Source organism: Monodon monoceros, unplaced genomic scaffold (genome assembly GCF_005190385.1).
Source record: "Monodon monoceros isolate NGI ecotype Baffin Bay Population unplaced genomic scaffold, NGI_Narwhal_1 Super_Scaffold_18, whole genome shotgun sequence".
In the NCBI taxonomy this organism is placed as follows: Eukaryota; Metazoa; Chordata; class Mammalia; order Artiodactyla; family Monodontidae; genus Monodon; species Monodon monoceros.
The window spans coordinates 33,141,642-33,164,864 of NW_021703774.1; the positions used below are offsets into that span (position 1 = coordinate 33,141,642).

The 23,223-nt window shown below is 52.3% G+C and overlaps 1 protein-coding gene across 2 annotated transcripts; it reads right to left on the bottom strand.

Annotated features, from left to right (window-relative positions):
• Positions 1-522: 522 nt before the first annotated feature.
• Positions 523-23,010, bottom strand: SLC41A1 (solute carrier family 41 member 1). 2 transcript variants are annotated; one of them, XM_029231163.1, is made up of 11 exons: positions 22,914-23,010; positions 19,360-20,382; positions 11,563-11,670; positions 10,366-10,437; positions 9,576-9,720; positions 9,291-9,437; positions 8,529-8,676; positions 7,603-7,682; positions 6,959-7,093; positions 6,502-6,650; positions 523-3,088 (listed from the first exon to the last, which is right to left on the bottom strand). In XM_029231163.1, exons 2-11 carry the CDS (start codon positions 19,732-19,734, stop codon positions 2,903-2,905), a joined length of 1,545 nt encoding a protein of 514 aa, XP_029086996.1. In that variant the 5' UTR covers positions 19,735-20,382; positions 22,914-23,010; the 3' UTR covers positions 523-2,902. The 2 variants fall into 2 exon arrangements, with proteins under 2 accessions (XP_029086996.1, XP_029086995.1); XM_029231162.1 differs by lacking the exon at positions 22,914-23,010 and adding an exon at positions 22,062-22,331.
• Between the last annotated feature and the right edge of the window lie 213 nt (positions 23,011-23,223).

The following is a 23,223-nucleotide window of genomic DNA, read 5'->3' on the forward strand; positions in this document are numbered from 1 at the left end:
GATGAGGAAACTGAAGCTCAGAGAGGGTAAATGGTCTGCTCAAGGTCACACAGATCAACGCAGACGATCTGGGATTTGAATTCACACCTGACTCTAAACCCTTTGCAGTCAATTGTAAATTGCTAAGAGTTTATAGGGTTGAGCACAGTGAAAGCATGTGCAAGTACTCAGCAAAGAATGGCTATTATTATTTGACCCAAGCAGATTATAAACCTCTGGCAGGAAGGAATCTTAACCCATAGGTGCTTGCACCCTTTGCACAATACCCCAACCGAGGCTGAGTCAGTGTGTGGAGAGCAAGGACAGAGTAAGGCTTCTGGAATATGTCCCAGAGCAGCACTGATTGCTTCTCAATAAATGGCTGATGTTTTCTATCACGCATCTCTGTATTTAAGAAATATTTCTTGTCGCACTCTGGCCCCTTTCCACTTCTGTGCGAGGAGGGGGTGGGACTACAGAGGGGGCCCAAAGCAACAGTGGAAGCTGCTTTTTGATGAGACACACAGGAACCACCAGCCACCTAAATAAACGTCCTCTTTATTTTACCAAATATAATTTATCAGTTACGTTGACATTTGTCAATTCAGTTATAGTCACTATAAATAATTGTCATAGGACACAGTTCTGTAACTTTTTAAGGACAGAAGCGTAAACCAATGTTGCTCCTCACAGCCAGGCCACAAGTCCATGCAGTTTGTGCAATCGGGGGAAAAGAAATGGATCTTCCATGAAAGTCATGAAGTCCATTTTCTTTCCCTCTCACCCCGCAGTCCTCCCTCTGCTCACACACTCAGGGGTTGGGGCACGCCTACCTTCTTGCTTTTGTGGCAAAGGACACTCCGGAATCCCCCAGGGCAGCCTGGCTGAACTCCAGAGATGAGGAAGCGGTGAGTGACTGGGGCAGGGGTGACTGCACACCAGAGGGGCACGGCCTCAGGGGCGGAAGAGTTGGTTTTGGTGCCTGTATAAGAGTCTGTGTGCAAGTGGGTTTGGAGGTGGAAGACAAGACGAAAGAAGGCCTGAGGAAGAGCAGAAACAAGGCCAGGCTGGTGTTAATAAACTCTGCTGGACACAACCCCAGCTAGATAACCTCTATGATTCCAATTCTAAAGTTCTAGGCTCTGGAAGGTGGCCTGGGTGGAAATGGAGGGAGAGGAGTCTCTGGAAGTAAAGGGCAAGTTCCTGGGATGAGGCATGGTAGTGGTAAAAGTCAGGGTCACTGCCTAGCCTTCCCCTGGAGAGGGGCCCTTTAGGCTACAGAGCGGAGGGCTTAAGGGAAAGCTGTGGATAGACAGGCTAGAAAAAAACCTGCATCCAAACGCCCAGATTTGTACATGTGAGTGTGGACAACAGAATCCTGATCTGTTCACGGTAACGTGTGGGGAAGGTGCAGACTCCAGTGTTCTCCCAGTCTTGTGCTGGGCAGAGAAAAGTGGAAGCAGTTGGTTGATATCCAGCCTTCTAGTTCTGAATCCTCTTTTGCGTGGCTGGTGAGGAGATGGGGGGAAGGGAGGGTGAGGAAGGGGAGTTTAGGGAAATCAGCAGTGGCTGAGCAATGGGGCTAGGGGCTCTAGCCGTGGTCAGTGTTGTGCACAAGTGGGATCCAGGAGTGGAATCTAGAGGCGGAAGCTGGCTCGGTGACGAAGATGGAAATACAGCGAGGAAACTCTCTGCCAGATTGAAAAGGGCACATGGCCTTTATATCTAGGAACGAGGCGAGGTTAGAACTGTGTTTCCCTTACTGCTGGCTAGTCAGTGCCTGTGCAAACAGGACCTGACACGTAGTAGGCACTCAACAGATAGTGCTCAACAAATGTTTCAGACCGTGCCTGCAGAAGAGCTGCTCTTGGGGAGGCTGTGTATTTGCTGAATGAATGAATGAGTGAATGAATAATGAATGTGAGCAGAAGCCAAGAGAGAGGAAAACTGACCTCCATGGCATGAAAGAATGAGCGATTTCAGGAAGTGACAGGGTCTAAGGTGACCACGTGATTATGTCTTCAGGAGAACAGCAGCAGTGAAATACCCCTGGTTGCCCTCAACCTCCCAACCATTTTTCACATACCCATCCTCCATCCCTAATCTTGGAACCCAACCCGGCAAGCTCTGGGAAAGGTCGTGCTTAGAAGCAATTAGAGATAAAGGTTGAACAGAGATAATCAGTTCTCTGGGCCCAGGGAGGATGTAGATCTTGGCAAACTATGGGTAGACGTGGGTCAACAGGGAGACCAGGCCACTGCTCATATCTTCCGGAATGAGACAATCAATTGGAAAGAAGATTAAAGGGAGGGGCTGGTGGTATTTATCAGGCAATTGGGTAAGGAGCATGTACACAATTTAAGGAGTTCACCTCATTCTTTTTGAGAGCAGGGTAGAGAATAGGGCTAGGATTATTTGGGGCCAGGAGCAGCTGTCTCCTGCTTAGTGCTTTGAAGTTGGTCCATTTCTAGAAAAAGTATGTGTGTGTGGGAGGGGAAGGGAGAGTGACATTTATCCCTCTGTTCAACCGAAAAGAAAAAAAGAAAGACAAACCCCCAAAACCAGAGCTCACTCACAGAGGCTGAGTTTGCTAAAGCTAAACCAAATGTCCCCAGATCCCAGATGGAAACCCCTGCCCCAATCCACTTCACCTGGAGGCACCCACCATGAAACTGCACTTGGTGATTGTCTCAAAAATCTACTTGTACTATTCATCTCAGTCCATCTGTCCTGCCTGAATTCTTGCTCTACAAACTTGGCTCAATGTATAAAAATTCCCATTGAAAATAATGAGAATTCGGTATCAAAGTGAAGTCCTAGAAAGAGGTGGGAGTGTCGAGTGGGGTGGGGTGGGGAAAGAGAAACCAAAAAAAATTTCACACAGAAAGTGCAGAGAGGTGGAGAGAAGGCCGAGTGACCAGGCTTAGTCCCCGACATCCGTGTCTCGGTCCCCAATGAGCCAGAGGACATGGAAGCTGAGTGCTAGGAGCCCAGTGCCAAGCAGGTCCCCCAGGGCTGTCAAGTACGGGATGGAGAAGTTGTCCGGGTCCAGGCCCCGGCCCCACATCCAGTGCACCATCCAGTCTGCGATGTACAGGAGAATCAGCACCTGGAGAAACAGAAGGGCCCAGCCTGCAGCCATCCCCTCTCTCCAGGGGGAGACAGAGGCCATGCCATCAACCCATTCATTACATCACAAGGCTTGACTATCCACAGTCCTTAAGCTGGGACAGCTCGTCTCTCTGCCCCAGCAACCCCTCTATGTTCCTTCACCCCACAGTGACCACCTTGAACAGATGACAGGAGTAATTCGAGTTCTTTGGGGAGGAAGAGGCCCCTACTCCGTGGAGTTTCCCACATCAGCATTACATTCTGCTCTCAAATTTACTAAACAAGAGGCTTCCTAATTGACATCCCACTGGTTGCAGGAATTCAGCCCTCTTGCCTCTAATTCTGGGTCATCCTATCCTCAGGTCACTCCAATTCTTGCCATGTTGGCCTCTTTGGGAGCCCAGCAGGGGGCTGGGGGTTGGAGTTTGCCTTTCATACAGGGATTTGTCCTCAGAGCAGAGTGGAATAAGGACGGCGTTTGAGGCTGCTGCCCGCACAGCTGTCTGAGTAACAGTTGATTATCCCAAGCTGCCTTCCTCCTGACCCTTCCCATTCTGCTGTTGTGGGCTCAGAGAATGCAAGTTTATTTTAACATTAGTCCTAGCAAAACAGAATTAAGAATGAGTCGGCTAAATACAAAGCAGACAGTGCATACCAATTCAAAAGACGTTTTGGATTATCTGCTGCTTTGATTTATCTGTGCCCTTGCTTTTCTTCCATTACTACAGAAAATTAAGAATGATCTACATTAGAACCTTGCTAGTGGGCCCAGGACCAGTAGCATCAACAACAGCTGGGAGCTTCTGAAAAATGCAGCATCTCAGGCCTCACGCTGGATCTCCTAAGTCGGAATCTGCATTTTAACAAGATTCACACGCACTTTTAAGTTGGTGATGAACTCGGTCTAAAATATTCTGGTGGAGTGGGCTGGCCTGCATCTTTGATATAGTCTGCATGATTCCTGACATTTGGGGATCCCCAAATGACTGCATCTGCGTGAGAATGAAACGGTTTCTAACGGTAAAGCTCCAACACAGTCATTTGGGAGGTTTTACTCCTGACTGTACTTTGTAAATACTGTGGTATGCAAATTCTGCCCTGAGGGGCTCAGATGCCGGAACCAGGGCCACTGGGGGATCCAGAAGCCAGAAGTGATACCTATTTTTAGGCAAACCTGGTTGCTCTCCTGTCTTCTCTCCAAGGAAGCCAGAGGTTACAGTTCTAGCACCTTCACGTTCCACCTTGCCCCACACACGGCTGCTTTGGACTCCTGTGGCCCTGGCCCCAGCCCTGGGTGAGGGCCAGCCCCCCATAACTTCACACCCTGGCCAGCAGCTGCAGAAGCATCCCAAATAAAGAGTGTGGCCAGAAGGACTTTGGGACGTGTCCCACGAAGGGAATGGCAGCAGCTGTCCCCACATTCCAGCCTCCCGAGCAGGCCCTGGGACACATGGCTGGGCGGGGGCAGTGAGGGGATCGGGAAGAACCTTTAGAGGGGATCAAGTGCCATGCTCCGGCCCTGCACAGGCTAGAGAAGACAGTAGAGGTGAGAGTGTCCCCCAGCGTGTTCACAATGGGGAATGAAGCAGGGCCCATCCTTCCCGACGTGGCCAAGGGCTACCCTCCAGCCACAGACCCTCGGTACACACACCTTCCCTTTTCCCACCGAATGTGCTTCACCCCAACTCACAATGGAACGTGGCAACTTGGATAACTGCCGCGGGGAAACTGCATGTGGTTGGCCCAGCCCTTGCTAGGATGTCCTAACACACAACATTTCTAAAGTTGGGGATGAGGGGTTGGAGTTATGGATAAGGGCTTATCAATAGGGGACTGGTTAAATGAAACTATGGCACGTCTATGCAACAGGAGAGAATGCAGCCATAAAAGTCAGGGTGTTCTGTTCTTCACATATGGGTGTGGAATGATCTCTAAGATAAATTGTTAAGTGAAAAAAGCAGGGTGTGGACAGCACGTATAGTGTGCTACATGTGCATTTAAAAAAAAGGAGGAAAATAAGAAAAATATGTATGTTTGCTTGCATAAATATAGAATAAACTTGAAGGATACATAAGAAACAGATATAAACAACAAGGTCCTACTGTATAGCATAGGAAACTATATTCAGTATCTTGTAATAAACCATAATGGAAAAGAATATATATATTCTTATATATATATATATTCTTATATATATATATATTCTTATATATATATATTCTTATATATATATATTCTTATATATATATTCTTTTATATATATATGTGTGTATATATATATATGTATATGTATATATAAAACTGAGTCACTTTGCTGTACACCAGAAACTAACACAACACTGTAAATCAACTATACTTCAAAAAAAAAAAAGCAACAGATAACACCAATGGCCTGTGAGGAACAGAACTGGATGGCTGGAAAAAGCAGAGAAAAGACTTTTCACTGAGGTTTCACTACGAACCTTACAAATTTTTTGAACTATGTGACTGTTATTACCTATTCAAAAAGCAAATCTGTAGAAATTGAAAATGTGATACTAAGGGTGAGTTTGGTTATAAGGGGGTTGCATAAGGGAGGCTTGTGGTGATGGAGCTGTTCTGTATCTCGACTGTGGTGGTGGTTGCATGAATGTACACGTGATAGAATTGCATAGAACCACACACACACACACACACACACACACACACTAGAACCACACACACACACACACACACACACACACACACATACACATGAGTGCATGTTAAAACTGGTGCAATCTGAATAGCTTTGTGCATTGTACCAACACTGATTTCCTGGTTTTGATGTTGTGCTATAATTATGGCAAGATGTTACCACTGCAGGGAACTGGGTGATCGGTACATGGGATCTCTCTGCATTTTGGGGGGCAACTTCTTGAGAATATATAATTATTTCAGAACAAAAAGTTGAAAAAAAGGTAATAAAAAGCCAGGGAGAAAGCATCCTAGTATTACAGAATGGCAAGGTTGGATGGGATCCAACAGATTATCTAGTGCAGTGGTTTTGACACGTTTTCAAGCTGTGAAACCCTTTATTCAAATGAAATCTCCCAAGGAACCCCAGCATGTGAACAGAACCACATGGAGCTGTGTGGCCAGGCAAGAGGGGGTGGCACCTGCCTGAAGTCCACCACCTCTGGTCCACTCCTCTCAATTTACAAATGTATCACTGAGCCTCAGAGAAGTAAAATGACTGAGCAAAAGTCACACAGCATGTTAGTGACTTTGCTGGAACTACAGCCTGTTCACCTGAGCCCCTGTCCAGTGTTTACCGGCCACACAGTCACAGAGAAAGAGTTGGAAGACTCTTTCTGGGCCAAGCCTGGACCTCCCCTCCCATCCATGCAGGGCAGCCCTGGCCCCCGCCCCCGTGCCCCTGCCAGTCCGTACCTGGAGCAGTGCAGCTGTCATGTAGAAGACGATGAAGATGAGTGTAAGAGTGGTGTGCCCGCCCTGCATACAGCTGATCGTGTAGAGGAACACCAGATGTCCTGGGGCCACAAGGAGAAAGAGGACCCGGGCCGAGCGAGAATTCACATCTGGAACCAGGGGAGAGATGGTGTGAGGAGGAGAAGGGGAGGAGGAGAACGGGCTCCAAGAGGCCTTTCAAAGTCAGGAGGTACCACGCTACACTCCAGGGCAGCAGACAGCTGACTATCTCTATGTCTCCATCCCATGGTCCCCAGCCCCCAGGGTGACCCAGGAAAGGACAGCCTTCCTGCCTGGGCTCTGCCCTCCAGAACAGCTGGTACATACAGCCCAACAGAGAAGGAGAACCTACATATGCAGGCCCCAGCTGTTTCTGAAGTGATGGAGTGAACCTAGGAGGTGGGGACTCTGGCATTACCGGGACTGAAGAAGGTGGTACAAGGGCTGGGGCAGCGGCGAGGGGCTTGCCCAGAGTTCTCCCCTGGCATTCCGTTCATGTGGAGGAAGGTGGAGATGCGGCTGGCCTGCACAGCCACCAGATTGCCCCCAACACCTGCGGAGACACGTAAGACCTGAGACGTGGGGGTGGGGAGTGGGGAGGGCATGACCCATTCACCAGGCCCCAGGAAAAGAGACACTAAGAAGGAAGACAAAGACACCCTTCCTTCCAGGGAGTCTTCCAGGCTCCTCCCATCCCCCATGCTATGGAGAGGTGGCAGTCCCACGTACTCCTAACACGGCTGAAAGTGCAGGAAGGGACACAGGTGGATCTGCAGACTCAGGGAGCCTGCCTTCTCCATCAATGCAGAGTGTACACCTGCGGTCAGACACAGCCGAGGGGACAAGGCCCTGCCTGGCTCAGCCCCTCTCCAAAGCTCTGCGTGGACCCAGGTATGCAATGCTCATGCGCTGGTTCCAGTAACAGTTTCAAGTAGCAGTTCAAGTCGTGAACTATCTGAGCTGGACTCTCTTGCCTGCTAGAAGCCTGACTGATACAAAGCCCCCTAAATCCTCTGATCCCGCCCTCTTCTTTCCCCTAGGCAGCTAATGCCAAGACCTCACCATTAATCACAGGTGTGAAGACAGCCATCCCTGCAAAGTTGGGGTCTGAGACAGTCTTGTCCAAGATGAGGCCTCCCACACTACACAGACACAAAGACAAGACACAAAGACCACTGAAGGCTTCTGTTCCGGACCTCGGGATGAGAGGTACAGGTCCATCTGGACGTGGGCAGCAAGGTGGCTCCCAGGAGTCCCTTGTCCTTCCAGTCCTCGCCTCCCCTTGCCAGCCCAGCTGATGCTCCTGACATACACACTGGCGCAGCACCCGGAGCAAGCTGGGGCAGGCAGCTGTCTCCTTTACCCACCTCCCAAGTTGGCTAGAGGAGCCGCCTGCTGCTCTGCCTGCTCAGTATGATTTCCCCTTCTGGTAACAGTGCTGGGCTTTTCCTCAGGGAACCACCTCTCTCAAACTCAGTCACTGTGGTTCGAGTGACACTGCTCCAATGATGGTGAGGCCCCAGGCCCATCCAATCAGAGCAGCACATCCCTAAGGCCACAGTGATTGGTTCAGGGATAGCCACATGACTGGATGACAGCCAATGACATTCTATAATGGGACCCTGCAGAATCGTTGAGAGAAAGAATCCCTGCTGGAATCAGTAAGCATAAGGAAGTGCAAACCTGAAGCTGCAGGCCAACACAGAGAAAAGCAGAGCTGAGACATGGAGAATACTGGGGCCCTAATGATATCATTTATGTCCCTGAATCCAGCTGTGCCTCTTTAGTTCTCTAAGCCAGTGTGTTCTGCTTTCTAATGAAACCCATTTCAGATGGCTTCTGTCACTTGCACCGGAAGGACATGTGACTGATCCAGTGTTGAAGGCATTTCTAGGGTCTGTGCCACACTTCCTCTTTCCGGGGCTTAAAAGTGAGTCTGTGGAAGGGAGGGGGGAGGGGGAGGGTGGGCATCAAGAGCCCGGGCCTACCTGCTGATGGCCATGGCAATGATGACAGGCTCCCAGCCTGAGCACAACACCTCCCTTGTGGCTGGGCTCCGTCGAGCCAGCACCACCCAGACAGGCAGCAGGGCCACGAAGAAGGCACACACCAGGGGGTAGATATATTGCCAGACATCTGAGAGAGGCAGAGATGGGAGGGAGGTGAGCACTGCGGCTCCCTGCTCCCAGCCTCCCCCTGGCTCAGCCTGCAAATGCCCCAACTGATCAACAGTAACACCACACTAAATGCCAGTAAATGTATTACCTCATTTGATGCTCACTGTAAACCCGGGAGGTGGATGGGGCCAGCCTTTTCCATTTGTAGATAAGGAAACCAAGGTGAAACCTCCTCAGACATTGAACTTATTAGGGGCACAGACCAGATCCTAGGTTTCTTGCTTAGATTCCCCAGAAATCCCTATCTCCCCTCTTCTTCTTCATTTTGCAAGCAGATTCCAGCCTCTAGTTCCTTTCCTTTGCCCTTACCCCCTTACCCCTCCAAGATAAGTGAGAATATACAGCACCAAGCATATTTCTCAAATACTCTCACCCCTGCTCCTGCTGCCTGCATGAATTTGAGATAAGTACTTAGCCTCACCTCTCTAAGGCAGGGAGTTATTACAAACTGTGCTCCAACCAAATAGTTAAGAACATAGAAGAAATCCTTACACATGTGCAAGCCCACTACCATCTCTCCCAATCCCACCCAGGAGTCCACCCTGGTCACACCCTTGATTGCCTCAGCCTCACCCTGCTCCAGGTAGAGTCCCCAGCTGATGCCTGAGAGCAGTGCCAAGGTGATGAGGTCTCCCAGGCTGGCAGCAATGGGCGTGGCCACATTGTCTGGGTTGATTCCAATCTTGAGAGAGCCAATGATGACTCCAATCATGATCATGCCTGGGGAGGAAGGAGAGGGGCCAGGCAGGGTAAGAAGAGATAATGGGGTATCAACCAACAAAAAGAGAGACTGGAGGTTTAGTTGACACCCCTGGGGCAGCCCTTCCTACACCCCTGCCCCTCCCTTCCCTTCCTTACCCAGTACCAGGGAGGCAATGAAGGCCGTGGCCACGCTGCTGGCACAGAGCAGGAAGGCATGTGGGATACTGAAGTGGCCGTCAGGGATCCAGCCAAAGACAACGGCTGCGATGGACGCCAGGAAGCCCACCACTGTGGCCTGCACCTGAGGAAGGGAGTGGTAACTCGGAGAGCAGAGCGTGTCTTAGCTGAGGTCACTGAGCACTTAGCCAGACCTCTTCCTGCCCTCAGCAGCCCCAGGAGGCAGGCGGGGCTGGCCTGTCCAGTCCTCCCAGGCTGGAATGATGTCTTTATTTATTTAGTTTCACACCAGACACAAGTACTGGGTAGTGCACCCTGCAGGAACCCAGGACATGTTACTGGCTGAATGAGTGTTCCTCTGGGGATTGGGGGAGGTTCAATAGAGCCTGAGACTTCAGTCCAGACACAAGGCCTGGGACTCAACGGGGAAGACTCCCAGTTCGGAACCTGTGTGGCCTCATGGGGAGATGGGACAACAGCAGTCAAGGACCTTCAGCACTCCCGAGTCTCCTCCTGAGTCTGATCTGTGGGGACACAAGCCCTCTGCACCACCGGAAGCCAAGAACTGACAGTGGAGATACTGGGGTCCCCCCCCATCTTGGCTGTTTTCCTGGGAAACCTGGTTACCTCCTGGAGTCCCTTCAGGAGAAGCCAGCTCAGCAGGATGCTGGAGCTTTACTCAGGAGCCGGCAGGGGCTGACTTAAGCCTTTCAAATTCCTGACCAGGGAGGAAGCTTAGCCCCGCTGTCTCTGGTCCCTGCTCTCTTACCTGGATGAGGGCCATATTCCCAGTGATCAACCGCCAGAGCTCCTTGGGTGTGTCCATGTGCCCGATGTTGGCCTGGGAGAGGGAGGACAAGGGTCTGGAGCTCCAGGCTGGAAAAGGCCTGCAGCTCCATCCGTTAGGACCTTGCCTGGATCAGCAGGCAGTGCATGTGACCTAAGACTCTGGGACCAGGACGTGACCCCCAGGGAAAGTGAAGCAGGGTCGAGGGGCTGGGGTGAGAGGGAAGGAGCAAAAGAGCCTTGAGCTCCTGCCTCTGGCTGGGGTTGGGAAGGGGGCTCCCAAGGCAGCCTCCTCTTCTCCCCTCCTCTCAGGACAGCCACTGAGCAGAGGCCGATTCCATGCTCTGCCCTGCTCACCTGGGCAGCTCATTCCCACATGGGTTAAAATGACCTGATCCTTCCCTGGCTCTGAAGCCAGCTTGCCATCTTAGGGGAGAAAGGTCAGCTGCTGGTGCAGGACGGAGGCCACGAGAGTGTTTGGGAAGGAGTGAGGCGGCATGGGAACAGGCCAGGAGGGCAAGTTGGGGAGGGCTAGGCTGGCTGCCACTTCTCTCTGCTGCCTTCTCCAGGCTCATGGCCGTGCAGGGACACCCCTGTCACTTGGCTCCCCTGGCCTCCTGAGTTGTACTGCTTCCTGCCTCCCACCCATGGGGCCTGTATCTGGTTCAGTCTCCGAACCATGACGGCCGATCTAAGAGTTTGGGGAGGTGGGAGTGATGAGCAGCCCCTCTTCATCTATTCCCTTACAGAAGAGCAGCCTGCCATGGGGGAAAGGGAATGGGATTGGAGGGGGGCTGGGAAGGCCTGGCTCTGCTCCTGCCCAGCTGCAGAGTAGGGCTGGAGATCAGAGGAGGCCCCCATCTGTGCAGGTGGAGGGACCAGCATGATGCTCGCCTGTCAAAGCTGCACAAACAGTCACGAGGCGGGTTGCGAAGCAGGGGGTGGGGCAGGAGGCCAAGGATGGCTGGGACATCCAGAAACCGAGCCTGGGAACCACTCTGGGCAGGGAGCTCCTGCCCAGGAGCAGGACAACCGGCCTGGGGTCTCCCTACTCCTTTCCACCCCAGACCCACACTGCAGACCTGGACAGTTGAGAAAGGCCTGTGGTGATCTCCTAGTCAGGCTCTGTGCTGCCCCCGAGTCCTCTGTGTGTCCCATTCCTCCCAGCCAGGACACTCACTGCGGTGGAAAGCCTTGATGCCAGGGTCATTTCCAGGTTCCCCTTAAGCCCCAGCAGTGCAGGCACCAGGATGAAGACCTCTGTCACTTTCTGGAAGACTTCCCAGTGCTGCAAGGTGAAAACAGAACCCAGGCATTTCAGGGCCCCAAAGGGCTGGCATCGAGGTTGAACGTGAAACTGAGTCCTCCTAAAAGTGAGTTCCTGTTCCAAGGTTATGATTAATGTCTTTATTCAAAACTTTAATCCCTTTCTTGTCCCTTCTGACCTCAATCCTGTGCTAACTGAACACCAATCAGCCAGAGTCACATGACCAAGATTTCTGAGGTCAATCATAACATCATTAAAGTACAGACTCAGGCTGTTTCTCTAGGTCAAAATGAGCTAACAGACCCTTGGGTCATGGACCACCAGACCATAGACTCTTAAACTCTGAGTCCCAAAAGTACAATGAAGAAATGTCACAAGACGATGATTAACCCCAGCTTCTTTGTTCTTCCCCTTTAAATCCCCCTCACTCAGAGACCAAGTGGGAGTGGATCTGAGGCTTGTCTCCCACTCCCTTGCTTGGTGCCCTGCAGTAAGCCCTTACTTTGCTGCGAACCTGCTGTCAGAGTTTGGCTTTCTGTGCTGTGGGTACACGAGCCCTTGTTCGGTTACGACTGGATAGTCTGGGAGCAGGGGCTTGAGGAGAAAATGGAATCAGCAGGGAGTGAGCACGTCAGACGCCTTTCCTCCAGGAACCCTGGAAGCAAACCAAGTCCGTGGTACTCCAAACAACAAAGCCCCCCCTCCCGCCACCCAGAACAGGGGAGACGTGGAGGGTCCCTTCCAGTCAGGAGGCCCTAGCCCGTCTCTGCTTCTTCTGCCTGCTTTGTGGAGCTGGGGGAGAAGACGGCAGGGACCCACACAGCTGAGTCACCCCAGGCTGGCTTACACCCCAGAACTCCTTTGCGATCTCCCTTCCAATTGTCTTCAGTCTGGTTTCTCTGTGGCCTCAGCCTTGAGCGGTGTTGTCTCAGCTGTTGAGCACTGGGCTCCATGGGGCTGGGGTTGAGGAGATTAGAGAGTTTGTTTGGTTTCTATCTATCTCCAAGGGCTTTGTGCCTCAGCCACAGCAGCTCTCCTTTAGAACAGGCTCTGAATTAACACCGTGGCCCCCAAACCTCAGAGTGTTGGTCTGCAAGAGGTTTTTCATTCCTCCTCTGCATTCTCTCACCCTACAGACCTGCCCCAATCTCTCAGTTAGGAAAGGTAAGTGTACCCCTGCAAGGAAGAGCACTGGACTGGGAGTCAGGGATTCCAGCCCTGAGACCATCAGGCCTGGCTCTCCTACCTATTTCTTCAGCTAACATCTTTTAGGTCTGCACCATGTGCCAGCCTAAGGCTCTATGTGCATTTTCTCATTACAGCCTATCAACAACCCAGTGAGGTAGGAGCTATTATTATTCCACATTGTAAATGAGGAAACTGAGGTTCAGAGAGCACTGCACTCCTTACTGCTAAGTAGGAAAAATGTAGGAGCCAGGATTGGTTATTTGAAAGCTACTTTAGCTGCCGTTGAAACTGAAGACTTGCAAAAAAGGCTGGGACTGGGTTGCCCTGAGGGCAATGTGGATTCCTTTCCCCGTGCCTTTATCTGTTTTAAGAATGGAAAGCCTTCAGGTTTGGAGAGGGGAGGGGTCAGGAGGCCAGACAGAGGTATGCAGGCTGATCAGAGCATCAAGGTCAGGAGGCAAAGTGCTCTAATGAGCAAAGGCACTGGACTGAGAGCCGTGGGTCTCCCACAAGAGACCACAAGGATAGGCCTCATGCTGTGTCCCCAACATCCTCCCACAGAGACCAGCAGGGGTACCTTAGACAAGTTATAAGGGCCTTGAGCTCTTGACTATAAAAGGTACACTTCAGGGACCAGATCAGATGGTCCCTAAAGGCAATTCCAGCACTGACAACTCTATAGTTAATGATGAGCAAGGCTGCAAATCAAACGCACAATGAGATATCACCTCATACTCATTAGGATGGCAATGATTAAAAAACAAAACAAAATAGAAAATAACAAGTGTTGGTGAGAATGTGGAGAAACTGGAACACTTGTGCACTGTCGATGGAATGTAAAATTGTACAACCACTATGGAAAACAATATGGCAGTTCCTTAAAAAATTAAGGAGAGAACTACTATACAATCCAGCGATCTCACGTCTGGTATATACCCAAAATAACTTAAAGCAGGGTCTCGAAGAGATATTTGCACATCCATGTTCATAGCAATATTATTCACAATAGCCAAGAGGTAGAAGCAACCCAAGTGTCCACTGACAGATGAATGAATAAACAAAACATGGTCTATACATACAAGGGAATATTATTCAGCCCTAAAAGGAAGGAAATCCTGTTACATGCAACAACATGGATGAACCTTAAGGACATTATATTGGGCTTCCCTGGTGGCGCAGTGGTTGAGAGTCCGCCTGCCGATGCAGGGGACACGGGTTCGTGCCCCGGTCCGGGAAGATCCCACATACCGCGGAGCGGCTGGGCCCGTGAGCCATGGCCGCTGAGCCTGCGCATCCGGAGCCTGCGCTCCGCGACGGGAGAAGCCACAACAGTGAGAGGCCCACGAACAGCAAAAAAAAAAAAAGGGCATTATATTAAGTGAAATAAGCCAGTCACAAAAAGACAAATACTATATGATTCCACTTATATGAGGCATCTAAAATATTCAAATTCCTAGAAATAGAAGTAGCATGGTGGTTACCAGGGGCTAGGAGGAGGGGGAAAAGGGAAGTTCATGTTTGTTTAATGGGTGTAGAGTTTCAGTTTTGCAAGATAAAAAAGTTCTGGAGATCTGTTTTACAACAATGTGAACATACTTCACAGCACTGAACTATACATTAAAAATGGTTAAGATGATAAATTTTATGTGTTTGTTACCACAGTTAAAAAAAAAAGAGGAGCACGGAAATCAGAGGGGGCTAAGGCCAGGATTAGAGTCCAGGGGAGGCTGGACACTGGGGAGTCCTATAAAGGCAAGGACCTCTCTTTTCCTGTTAGAGTTCTTTTTGTGGGTGTGTGTGGGGTGTTGATGGCAGGGGGAGTCCCTACCAGGACCCAGGGGAAGGGCTCATCTCGCTAGGGCTGGAGCGTATCTGTACCTGAGCTCCTGGCCTAGCTCCTCACTGGTGGAAGGCGCAGGACTTTTTTAGGGAAGGCTCTTCTTTCTGAAAACTAAGGATGGGAAAGAAACCGCCTGTCCCCCAGCCACAGTTGCTGAGCTTTCAGGCACCCACAGGAAGAGCCAGGAGGGATGCAAATCCCTTTTCATCCCTGGGCCCCCAAAGAGAAGGCAGCCCCAGTGAGCCCCGTCTACGCTGGAGGAACTCGGGGACTGTTGTTCTTGGACAAGGCCAGCACATAGCTCTGGGGCGCCAGCTCCCAGCAGGCAAGGCCGTGCTCAGCTCTACCTCCTCCTCCCTCACCTCAACTGGACACGCAGCTCCAGAGACGAAGAATTCTCTCTGCTCCCCTCCCCGCCCCTCATAAGGGTGGCTGATCTATAAGGGTGGTTTGGAAGCTCCGCTCAAGAGCCCAGCCTCGTATCCCCTCCTCACTGCATAACACCTACCCCTCCCAGCTTCCAAGCCGCAGGCTCTGTGTAAAGCTTTGATCTCCAGGTAGGCGAATGTAAAATATGTGTACTTATTGGCAGAGTGAAGGAGCACGGAAAGAAATACTCCAAGTGTATGCCAGCAATATTTTCTGAATTGTTTGTAAGGTATATTGTTTGTCTTTATGATTAAGAAAAAAAATGTATGAAGCTCAGCTAAGCCCCTCCAGCTGCCACTATAAATACTCCCAAATCCCTGCATCTCCCAGCTCACAGGCACGCTCTCCTTCAACTACATAAGGACCTAGAAGGGATAGGGTTTTAGCAGCGATAAGATTCGGGACAGACAGGAAAGGAGAACCAGCGGCTGCAATGACAGCCCTATGCAGAAGTCTTCCCGGCCAGCCAGGATACAGCCCGGAACCTCACACCCCCTGTGCCCCTACCCAGCAACGCCCTGAGCTGGCACTCGGGTCAAAGTAGCCAATGCCTACACACATATTTTCTTCACCCACCAAAGCCTCTCAAAGACACAGCTCAGGCAGGGGAGCCTCTGACATGTATGTACACACACACACACACACACACACACACACACACACGGCTCTGAGAGAGCCCGGGAAGCAGGCTGCCCTGAGGTGAGGAGTGGGTAGAATGGGCAGGGGCCCGACAGTGTCTCTCCTTCCTCCTTTGGCCTAATTCAGGCCCATCCTGTTCATCCTGGCTGGAAGTGCCTGCCCCTGAGGTCAAACCAGTCAGCCAAGCCTTCACCCACACCTTCCTGCTCCGCTGGGGATGGCAAAGGGCACGTTCCAGGAAGCACTTGGCGGGAAGTGGGGACAGAACACATCGACACTGCTTCTCAGAAATGCAGCAGTCCGTGGATACAGGGGAGTGAGGGCTCACTGGGCCCTGATATTTTGGGGCTCAGGGATGAGACAGTTCCCTTCACACTTAGAAATAATCCCAATTCAGAACAATTACCCTAAGTCTCACACCTCAGTGGCCCTGCTGCTACTTCATCCTGATACTTCCATCTTGCCTCTTCCATCCCTCGCCTCTTCTGGCCTCAAAGACAGACCCCTGCCTGCCTCTGAGTGTTCTGCCCTGAGCCTTCCCCTCCAGGGAGACAGCAGCAGGGAAGAAAGTCACAGCCTGGAAAAGCTGGAGTCAAGGACATGAAGAAGACGAAGATCCCTAGCAGCTCTGAGAACCAGGCTGTGGGAGAACCTGGGAAGGTGGGCTGGAGTTACCTTTCAGGGTGAGGACTAAGTCAGCTCAGATTAGAGTAAACCCAACCTTCACCTGAGGCTTTCCCCTGCCACCTGCAGACATCCTCTAGGTGTCCATGGAGAAGGGCCTCAGGGCAGCACCCGGGTACAGAGGGCTGTACAAAGTGTGATAACAGGGGTGGACATGTGGAACCTGAGTGTCCTAGCCAGGAATGCCAGCAGCCACGGGGGCAGGCCAGCCATGAGAGGAACGCTTCTTTCCCACTCCACTTCCCTAAGCCCATGCTTGCCATCCACTTTCATCTTTGTAGACTCTTCTGTATACACAGCAGGAAAGAAAAGCGAGAGGAGGAGGTATTTCGGGGAGGGGCTGTCTCCTTTCCTTGGGATCCTCAGCAAGTGAGGAGTGAGTCAAGATAAGGAGCTGGGAGTCTCACCTGTTTTAACACAGCTGGGTATTCCAGTGAAGGTTGGCACACCACCTCCTGCCACCCCCATCCCTCAAAAGGCTGACAGAAGAGGGGAGTGAGATGCTCTGCAGCCGCCTAGGACCAAACCAGGAGGTGGGGCAGGGCATCTGCAGCATGGAGGCTCCCAGATCCCAACCCCCTTCAATTCCAACACTGGGCCCAGTCCTGCTTTCCTTCCCAAATGCTATGGGAACTTTCAGCCACGGTGGGGAAGTTGCAGCAGACTGCAGTCCACTTAAACCTTTCCTACTTTTGGCCAGTACGCCAGCCCCTTATCTCACTGCAGAGGCTGGTTCTACAGGCTGAGTGGAGAGGAGGGCAGATAAGAGGAGAGAGAAATGGGCCTGGGGAAGAGACTGGGGCTTCTGCAGCAGTGGGGAAAAAAGGGGGGTGCCCTGGACCAAGGAGACATCTGTACCAACATGGCCTTCTGCTCAGCTGCTCTGAGACACTGGGGACACTCTACAGCCAGCTCCTCCTGATGGCCCCAGCCTCTTAGGGCCCCAGATTCTGTCCCACTGAAGGTCATCTTAGCTTGTGAAGGGGGAATGCGGTGTGAATCCTTAGAAATTGTCCTGCTTTTCCTGAATCCGAGATTGTCACACACCGCTTTTGCCCCCTTAGATATGGAATAAGAATCTCCCTGTGGTCCCTGATCTTTCTGCTCCCACCCCTGCCATGATATAACTGCAGCCATCTGCAGGGCCTGCTCCAGACCAGCTGTGGCAGGAGGCTGGGGGGACGGGGACAAGAACAAACCAGCCATTGTCATCCATACCAACTGGACCTTAGCTTTGGGGTGGGCCTAGGTGCCACACTGAGGGCAAATGTTGGCCCTCTGTGGGTACACTGGTCAGGCTCCAAAGATTCCCTACCTGGGTTTCTCAATGTCTCAGGACCGTGGGTGAGGGGTGGAGGTGGGCAAGGTGTCAGAAGTCTTTTCGGTGTGTGAGATGGGGGGAGGGAGGGGCCCTCTAAGAACTTTTGTTCTTTGCTTATTTTAGAATGTAACTCCAGCTGTTCCCGATTCCAGTCTACGCTGTTCTTCGGGGAAAGACAAAGAGAGCAGACCCCTCCCAGAGTCTTTAACCAACTGGCGAACCACAGCCACGGTGAAGGCCATAGAGGTTAATGGCATAGGTTCTGAGTCAGATGACCAGGGACAAGTTACCTAATCCCTCTGAGCCACAGGTTCCCTATCTACACAATGGAGATGGTTATGGTTCCTACCTCATGGGCCCACAGAAGAGGCCAACAGATGCTCCCCACTACCGTTCTTACTATCCAGAAAAGAAAACAACCCCTTTCCAGGTCACCACCAGATCCTGGTTCTATACCCTTTGGAGGCACCAAACCAGAACTGGAAAACTCTTAGAATGAAAACCAAGGCCACAGGAAAGGGATGGAAGAGGTGGAGAACTGCTACCCTGCTCTCATTTCTCCTCCTCCCATTACCTCCACTCGCTGCCCTAGAAGGAGCAGCTACCAGGGGGAGGAATCCAAAGCCCGCCTTCCTAGCTTCTGACATGAGGAACAATCCCCCAGATAACAGGTTAGGGGAGAGAGCAGGAATGACATAAATGTCATCCTCATTAGCAACCAAAGCTGCAGCATTCTCCTAAGGACTCAAGCCAAAGTGGTCCAGGTAGACACCATTGAAAGAACCACCTAGAACCAACCACCCTGTTTCCTGGGACAAGGGCCTGGTGAGACTTGCCAGCAGGACTCTCTGTATTACCACATGCATCGTTGGTAGGGTTGGAGGGGAAAAGGGGAGGGGATGCTGAACTCCATGTCCTCCTGAGAGATTCCATGAGAGATTATATTTTGTCCCCATATATGTCACACAATTAGCACTTCTATGTCTCATCACACCAACACTGCCCCCCACCCCCGCAAATCATGTATCAGACAGCATGTGCCCACCCCCAATCCCCAGCAAGATCCTGCCAAGGTTACAGGCAGACAAGCAACACAAAATGCCTTTAAGAACCTTCCCACTTAATTTGAGACCCTCTTGGCAGCTGGACAAACTCCTGCCCAGCAGGGGGATGAAGGGGAGACTTGAAACTGAGCTTTCTCCTGTGGGTATCCTTGAAACCCCAAAGTAAAGGGAAAAGAAAGTATAAAGAGGAGACCTATCTAAATGTCTCCTACTGAGCTGGGCTCAGCAGAAATGCCCAGGAGGGATGGCAGGTAACAACCCTATTCCATCTCTCCTCTTCCAAGCCTGAGCTCTGGAACCAATTCTGCTTCTGTTAAGCAATACTGCCCTGACCACCTCCCTGGGACTACTGAGCTTCCTCAAGGCTTCTGTAGAAAGTAACTAGACGAAGAAGAGGCCAAGGACATGATCCAAAGGGAAAAGTACTCCAGGAAACAGTAGCTGCTTCTGACAGGGAGGTGGAAGAAAAGCTCCAAGAGACAGTTTCCCAGGAGGAAAAGGCGGCTCCGGGCTCGGGGTCAAGAGCTGCCCTCCCCAGGTCCTACCTGTACGATGTCCAGCACCATGCCGGCAGCCACAGTCCCAAAGCCTGCCAGAAGGAAGGGAAACAGCACTTGCAGCCCGATGGAAAAGGAGGTCTCCTTGAGCGGGGAGGGTGGTGCGGGGCCACGGTCTGTGCTGACGTCGTCACTTTCATTGCTCTGGCTCCCGTTCTCCAGCAGGGCATCCTCCTCCCGAACCCCCTTGGCGTTGGCGCGAGACTCAATCACCACCACCTCTACCCCAGCCCCATCAGGCCCCAGGAACTCTGAGGTCCCGGCCAAGGGCTCTCGCCCGGGGCCATCTGAAGGGCAGGGTGAGGCAGTAGGGCCAGTCCCGTTCAGCTGGTGGACGTCCTTCGGCTCCGGCTTAGAGGACATGACGGGAAGGGAGGAGGAGAAGGGGGAACTCTTCTCTCTTTGTTTGCTTTCTCTCCCTTTCTAACTCTGGAAAGAACTTAGTCTTGGGGTGAACCCAGGCTTGGTCGCCGCGGGACCTCTTCCCACGGCTCTCCGCTCCTGTCAGGTGCTGCAAAAACTGATCCACCAGCAGGCAGCCCCATCAAGCACTGAAGCCACGAGCTGGAGGGGAGCAAGAGACCCCTCGCCAGGCTCTGCAGCCGGCCGCTAGGGGTGCAGAAGCCTGACCCAGCTGGCCAGCGCTGTGCTTGGGGGAAGCTCCTCTGGCCTCTCAACTTCTTAGGTTCTCAGTGCAGGCTTCTCAGAGCAAGGGCCATCCAGAGTAGAAGAGCCCAGCTAAGTCTGGGGTGCCCTCTGAGGTGGCCCTTCTTTCATTAAAGTAGCTTGAGTTGAGATCTTTCAGAAGGCAGCCTCGGCCTGGGGCTGTGGCTCCTTCCCCCGCCTCTGGTTGGGCTCCTTCAGCTTCCCGCAGCTCCTCGGGCTCTGCTGGTCCCAGGGCACTGTCTGCTGTCTCTCTCCTTTTTTCCAGGGATGTCCTTCCTTCCTGGGAAGACCTTGCGCCTTCCCAAATCCCTGGTCCTTAAAGTCACAAGAATCTGTATGGAACACCTTATGTATGAAGAAAGAAGACAAGAAAAAGAGAATGTTACGATACAGCAAAGGACAGCTCCTACTGGGAGAATCCTCCCACAAGGCAGGCATAAAGAGTTTGCTATTTGCCTTCCTTTTTTTCATTAAATCACCCATTCCTGCCCTGTGACATCTAGATGCCCAGAGGGCACTATGCCTGCCATGTTCCCAACAGGCAACCCACTGCCTCACAGGGACCACCACGGTGGTCAACAGCAATGAGATGTGGCCAGCCTGGGATTAGGGAGATGCTGCGCAGGAGACCCTGGCATTGCCTTCTCAGTGACCGGGGATGGGAAGGGATGTCCTGGGGGAGATCCCTTCTTGAATGCCCATTAAGAACCCAAGATTATTAAGGTGTGGTCTCCCAGTGGGGTCAGTTACAAATTCAGTCACAAGCTCCCTGTAGCCACCCTGCTGTTGAAAGTGATTGTTTATAGCCACACAGGGCAAATAAGCAGGGAGAATTTGATCACTGAGTGAAGGTCCCCCAACCCCTAAAAGCCCCAGCCCCTGAGGAAAAAAAAACAACAACTGGGAGGACTTCCTGGGCAATGGGGCAAGGCTGCCAGACCAAGGCCAAGAGCCAGAGGCCTACCCACTCCTGCCCTTGAGAGTCAACAGTGTTACAGAAAGCCCAGACACTGACTTGGATCCAGGCCTCTGTTCCTACTTCTCTCCCCCTGCTCTTGGCCTTGTGAGCTTGTCAGATAGGACAAGGGTGTTATCTCAGTTTGAAGGGAAAGACGGTAAAACTATTGGTTATTATGCACACATTTCAGTTCTCTAGGTTCACCCTGTTCCCCAGGGTTATTGAGAGTTGGATATAATGTAATTCTCAAAAAACAAAAAACAAAAGCACCATCCAAATAAATAAGTAAATAAAACAAAGCAAAATAAAAAGCAAAGCAGCATAAGCCAAAATGCACTTGCTCCCAAATGCATGTCTCTTTAGCTGTAATGGCCCCACTTTTCTTGCCTAAAGGAATCCCCAGGCCTTGATCCCACCTTATTCCAGCTCACCAGAATAGCTCTCCAAGTAAAAAATAAATTTAAAGAGAATTTCCCTAGGAAAGATGAATAGGTCCTTAAGTATTCCAAACACACACAATTAGTCAACTCCTGTTTGGGAAAGGGTGGATCAAACTCCAGTAACTGGCCCATGGGAACTGTTTTCTCTTTCTAGTCACTCATGTCACCAGGACTCCCTTTTCCAGTCTCCTGAAACACTGTCCTGTGGTTCTTTCAAAAACCCTCACTAGAGATCCAGGAGGAAACCTCTGAGCAAGACAGTCCACTGCCCCTTGCCAGAAAAGTTTCTGAGTCCGCTAAAACTTGACCCTCCCTCCTCCTCCCGTCTTCCTGGCAGGTCACCTAACCTGAAAGGGGGGCTCGAAGGAAGAGAAGCCAGTCCCTCACCCCACTCCTTCCAGTAACGAAGACTTCAGATGGGCCTAAGGCCATGGGATGAAAGAAGCAAAAGTGACCCAGGATGCCCTGAGGAGGGGACAAAAAAGACCGTCTTAGTATCCCCAAACCCCGGGAGGGAGAGGTATCTGGGTGGCCCTCCCGCCTCTCCCCGATTCAGACTCAGCAAATGCGCTGCGCTCCAGGTCTCCCGCCCTCGCCACCCACCCTCTAGACCCAACAGGACTGACCTGCCCCTCGCTGGGAAGGAAGGGGGGCACCTGGCGTGTGGCAGCAGGGACCCGTGGTCTTGGGGGGTGCAGGGATCCCCCTCTTCTCATCACTCCTCCTCGGCAGTCCTCCTCGGCCTCCGGCGTGCCCCCCACACCCCCAGCCAAGGCGAGCGTCCAGCCGCGACACCCGGCTCGCTACATTTCGCCTCTGCGTTACTGCGAGGCCGCCGCTCCGCTTCCACGAAGGGGAGGTGGTCAGGGAGGGAGCGCAGGATATACCGCCTTGCTCCCGGGCGGGGGCTGGGGGACCCGGACGGGGGACCGTGGGGCCGAGCTCACTCGCCCCCAATGGCTTCTTGCCCGGGGACTTGGGCCCGACTGGTTGGCTGCTAGGGGCAAACGTGATCTGGGGCAGACTGGGTGGCACCCCCCCCCCATCAAAAATAGATTCTGGATGGACAACTGCAGCAGCCAATAGGGGGCGGGGGAGGGGGCGGGCTCAGACTCGGCCTGGCCCCTTTCCTTCGCTTCGAGCCGCGGAGGCGGGGCGCCAGCAAAACGCAGTGCGAGGAGCGACTGGAGCCAGAGGCTGGCTCGCGGGCCCCAGCGCCCATCCGCCGGCTGGCTGAGGTTCCCGCTCCAGGCGCCTTGCCACCTCCCTCGGGCCCGCCCCGCCGCGCTGGGACCTTTCCTCGCTCTTTAAAGCCGTGTGCGCCTGTGCACGTCTATCCCTGCATCTTGAATGTTTCCTTGAGCCGGGGAGACTGGGAAACCTCCCCGTGAAGCCAGCCAGCTCTGACCTCCGGGCCTCAAGCAGCCATCCCCGTGCTCTTAACCCCACGCTTGGTTCCCGGAGAGAACCGTCCCTACCTTGTTCTCGGACACAGCTCCTCTCCTGCTGGCTAGTCTCCTCGCGCTTCCGCCAGAATCCGCATTCCTCCAAGCGCGTGGCTCAGCCTGATAGAACCGGCCTTAATAAAGTCCCAGCCTTGAAAGGGGCGGGAAGAGAGGTCAGACTCACCGCTGTGGTCCCACACGCAGCAACTGAGGTAGGGGCGGGGGGGAGCCTGGCTTCCTCTGACCCACTGATCCTGGTGGCAGCATGGGAAGAGATGTCTCCGTCCCTGCCTAAACGAAGTCCAACTTTCCCTGACGCACCTTATGGGATCAAAGAGGGGTG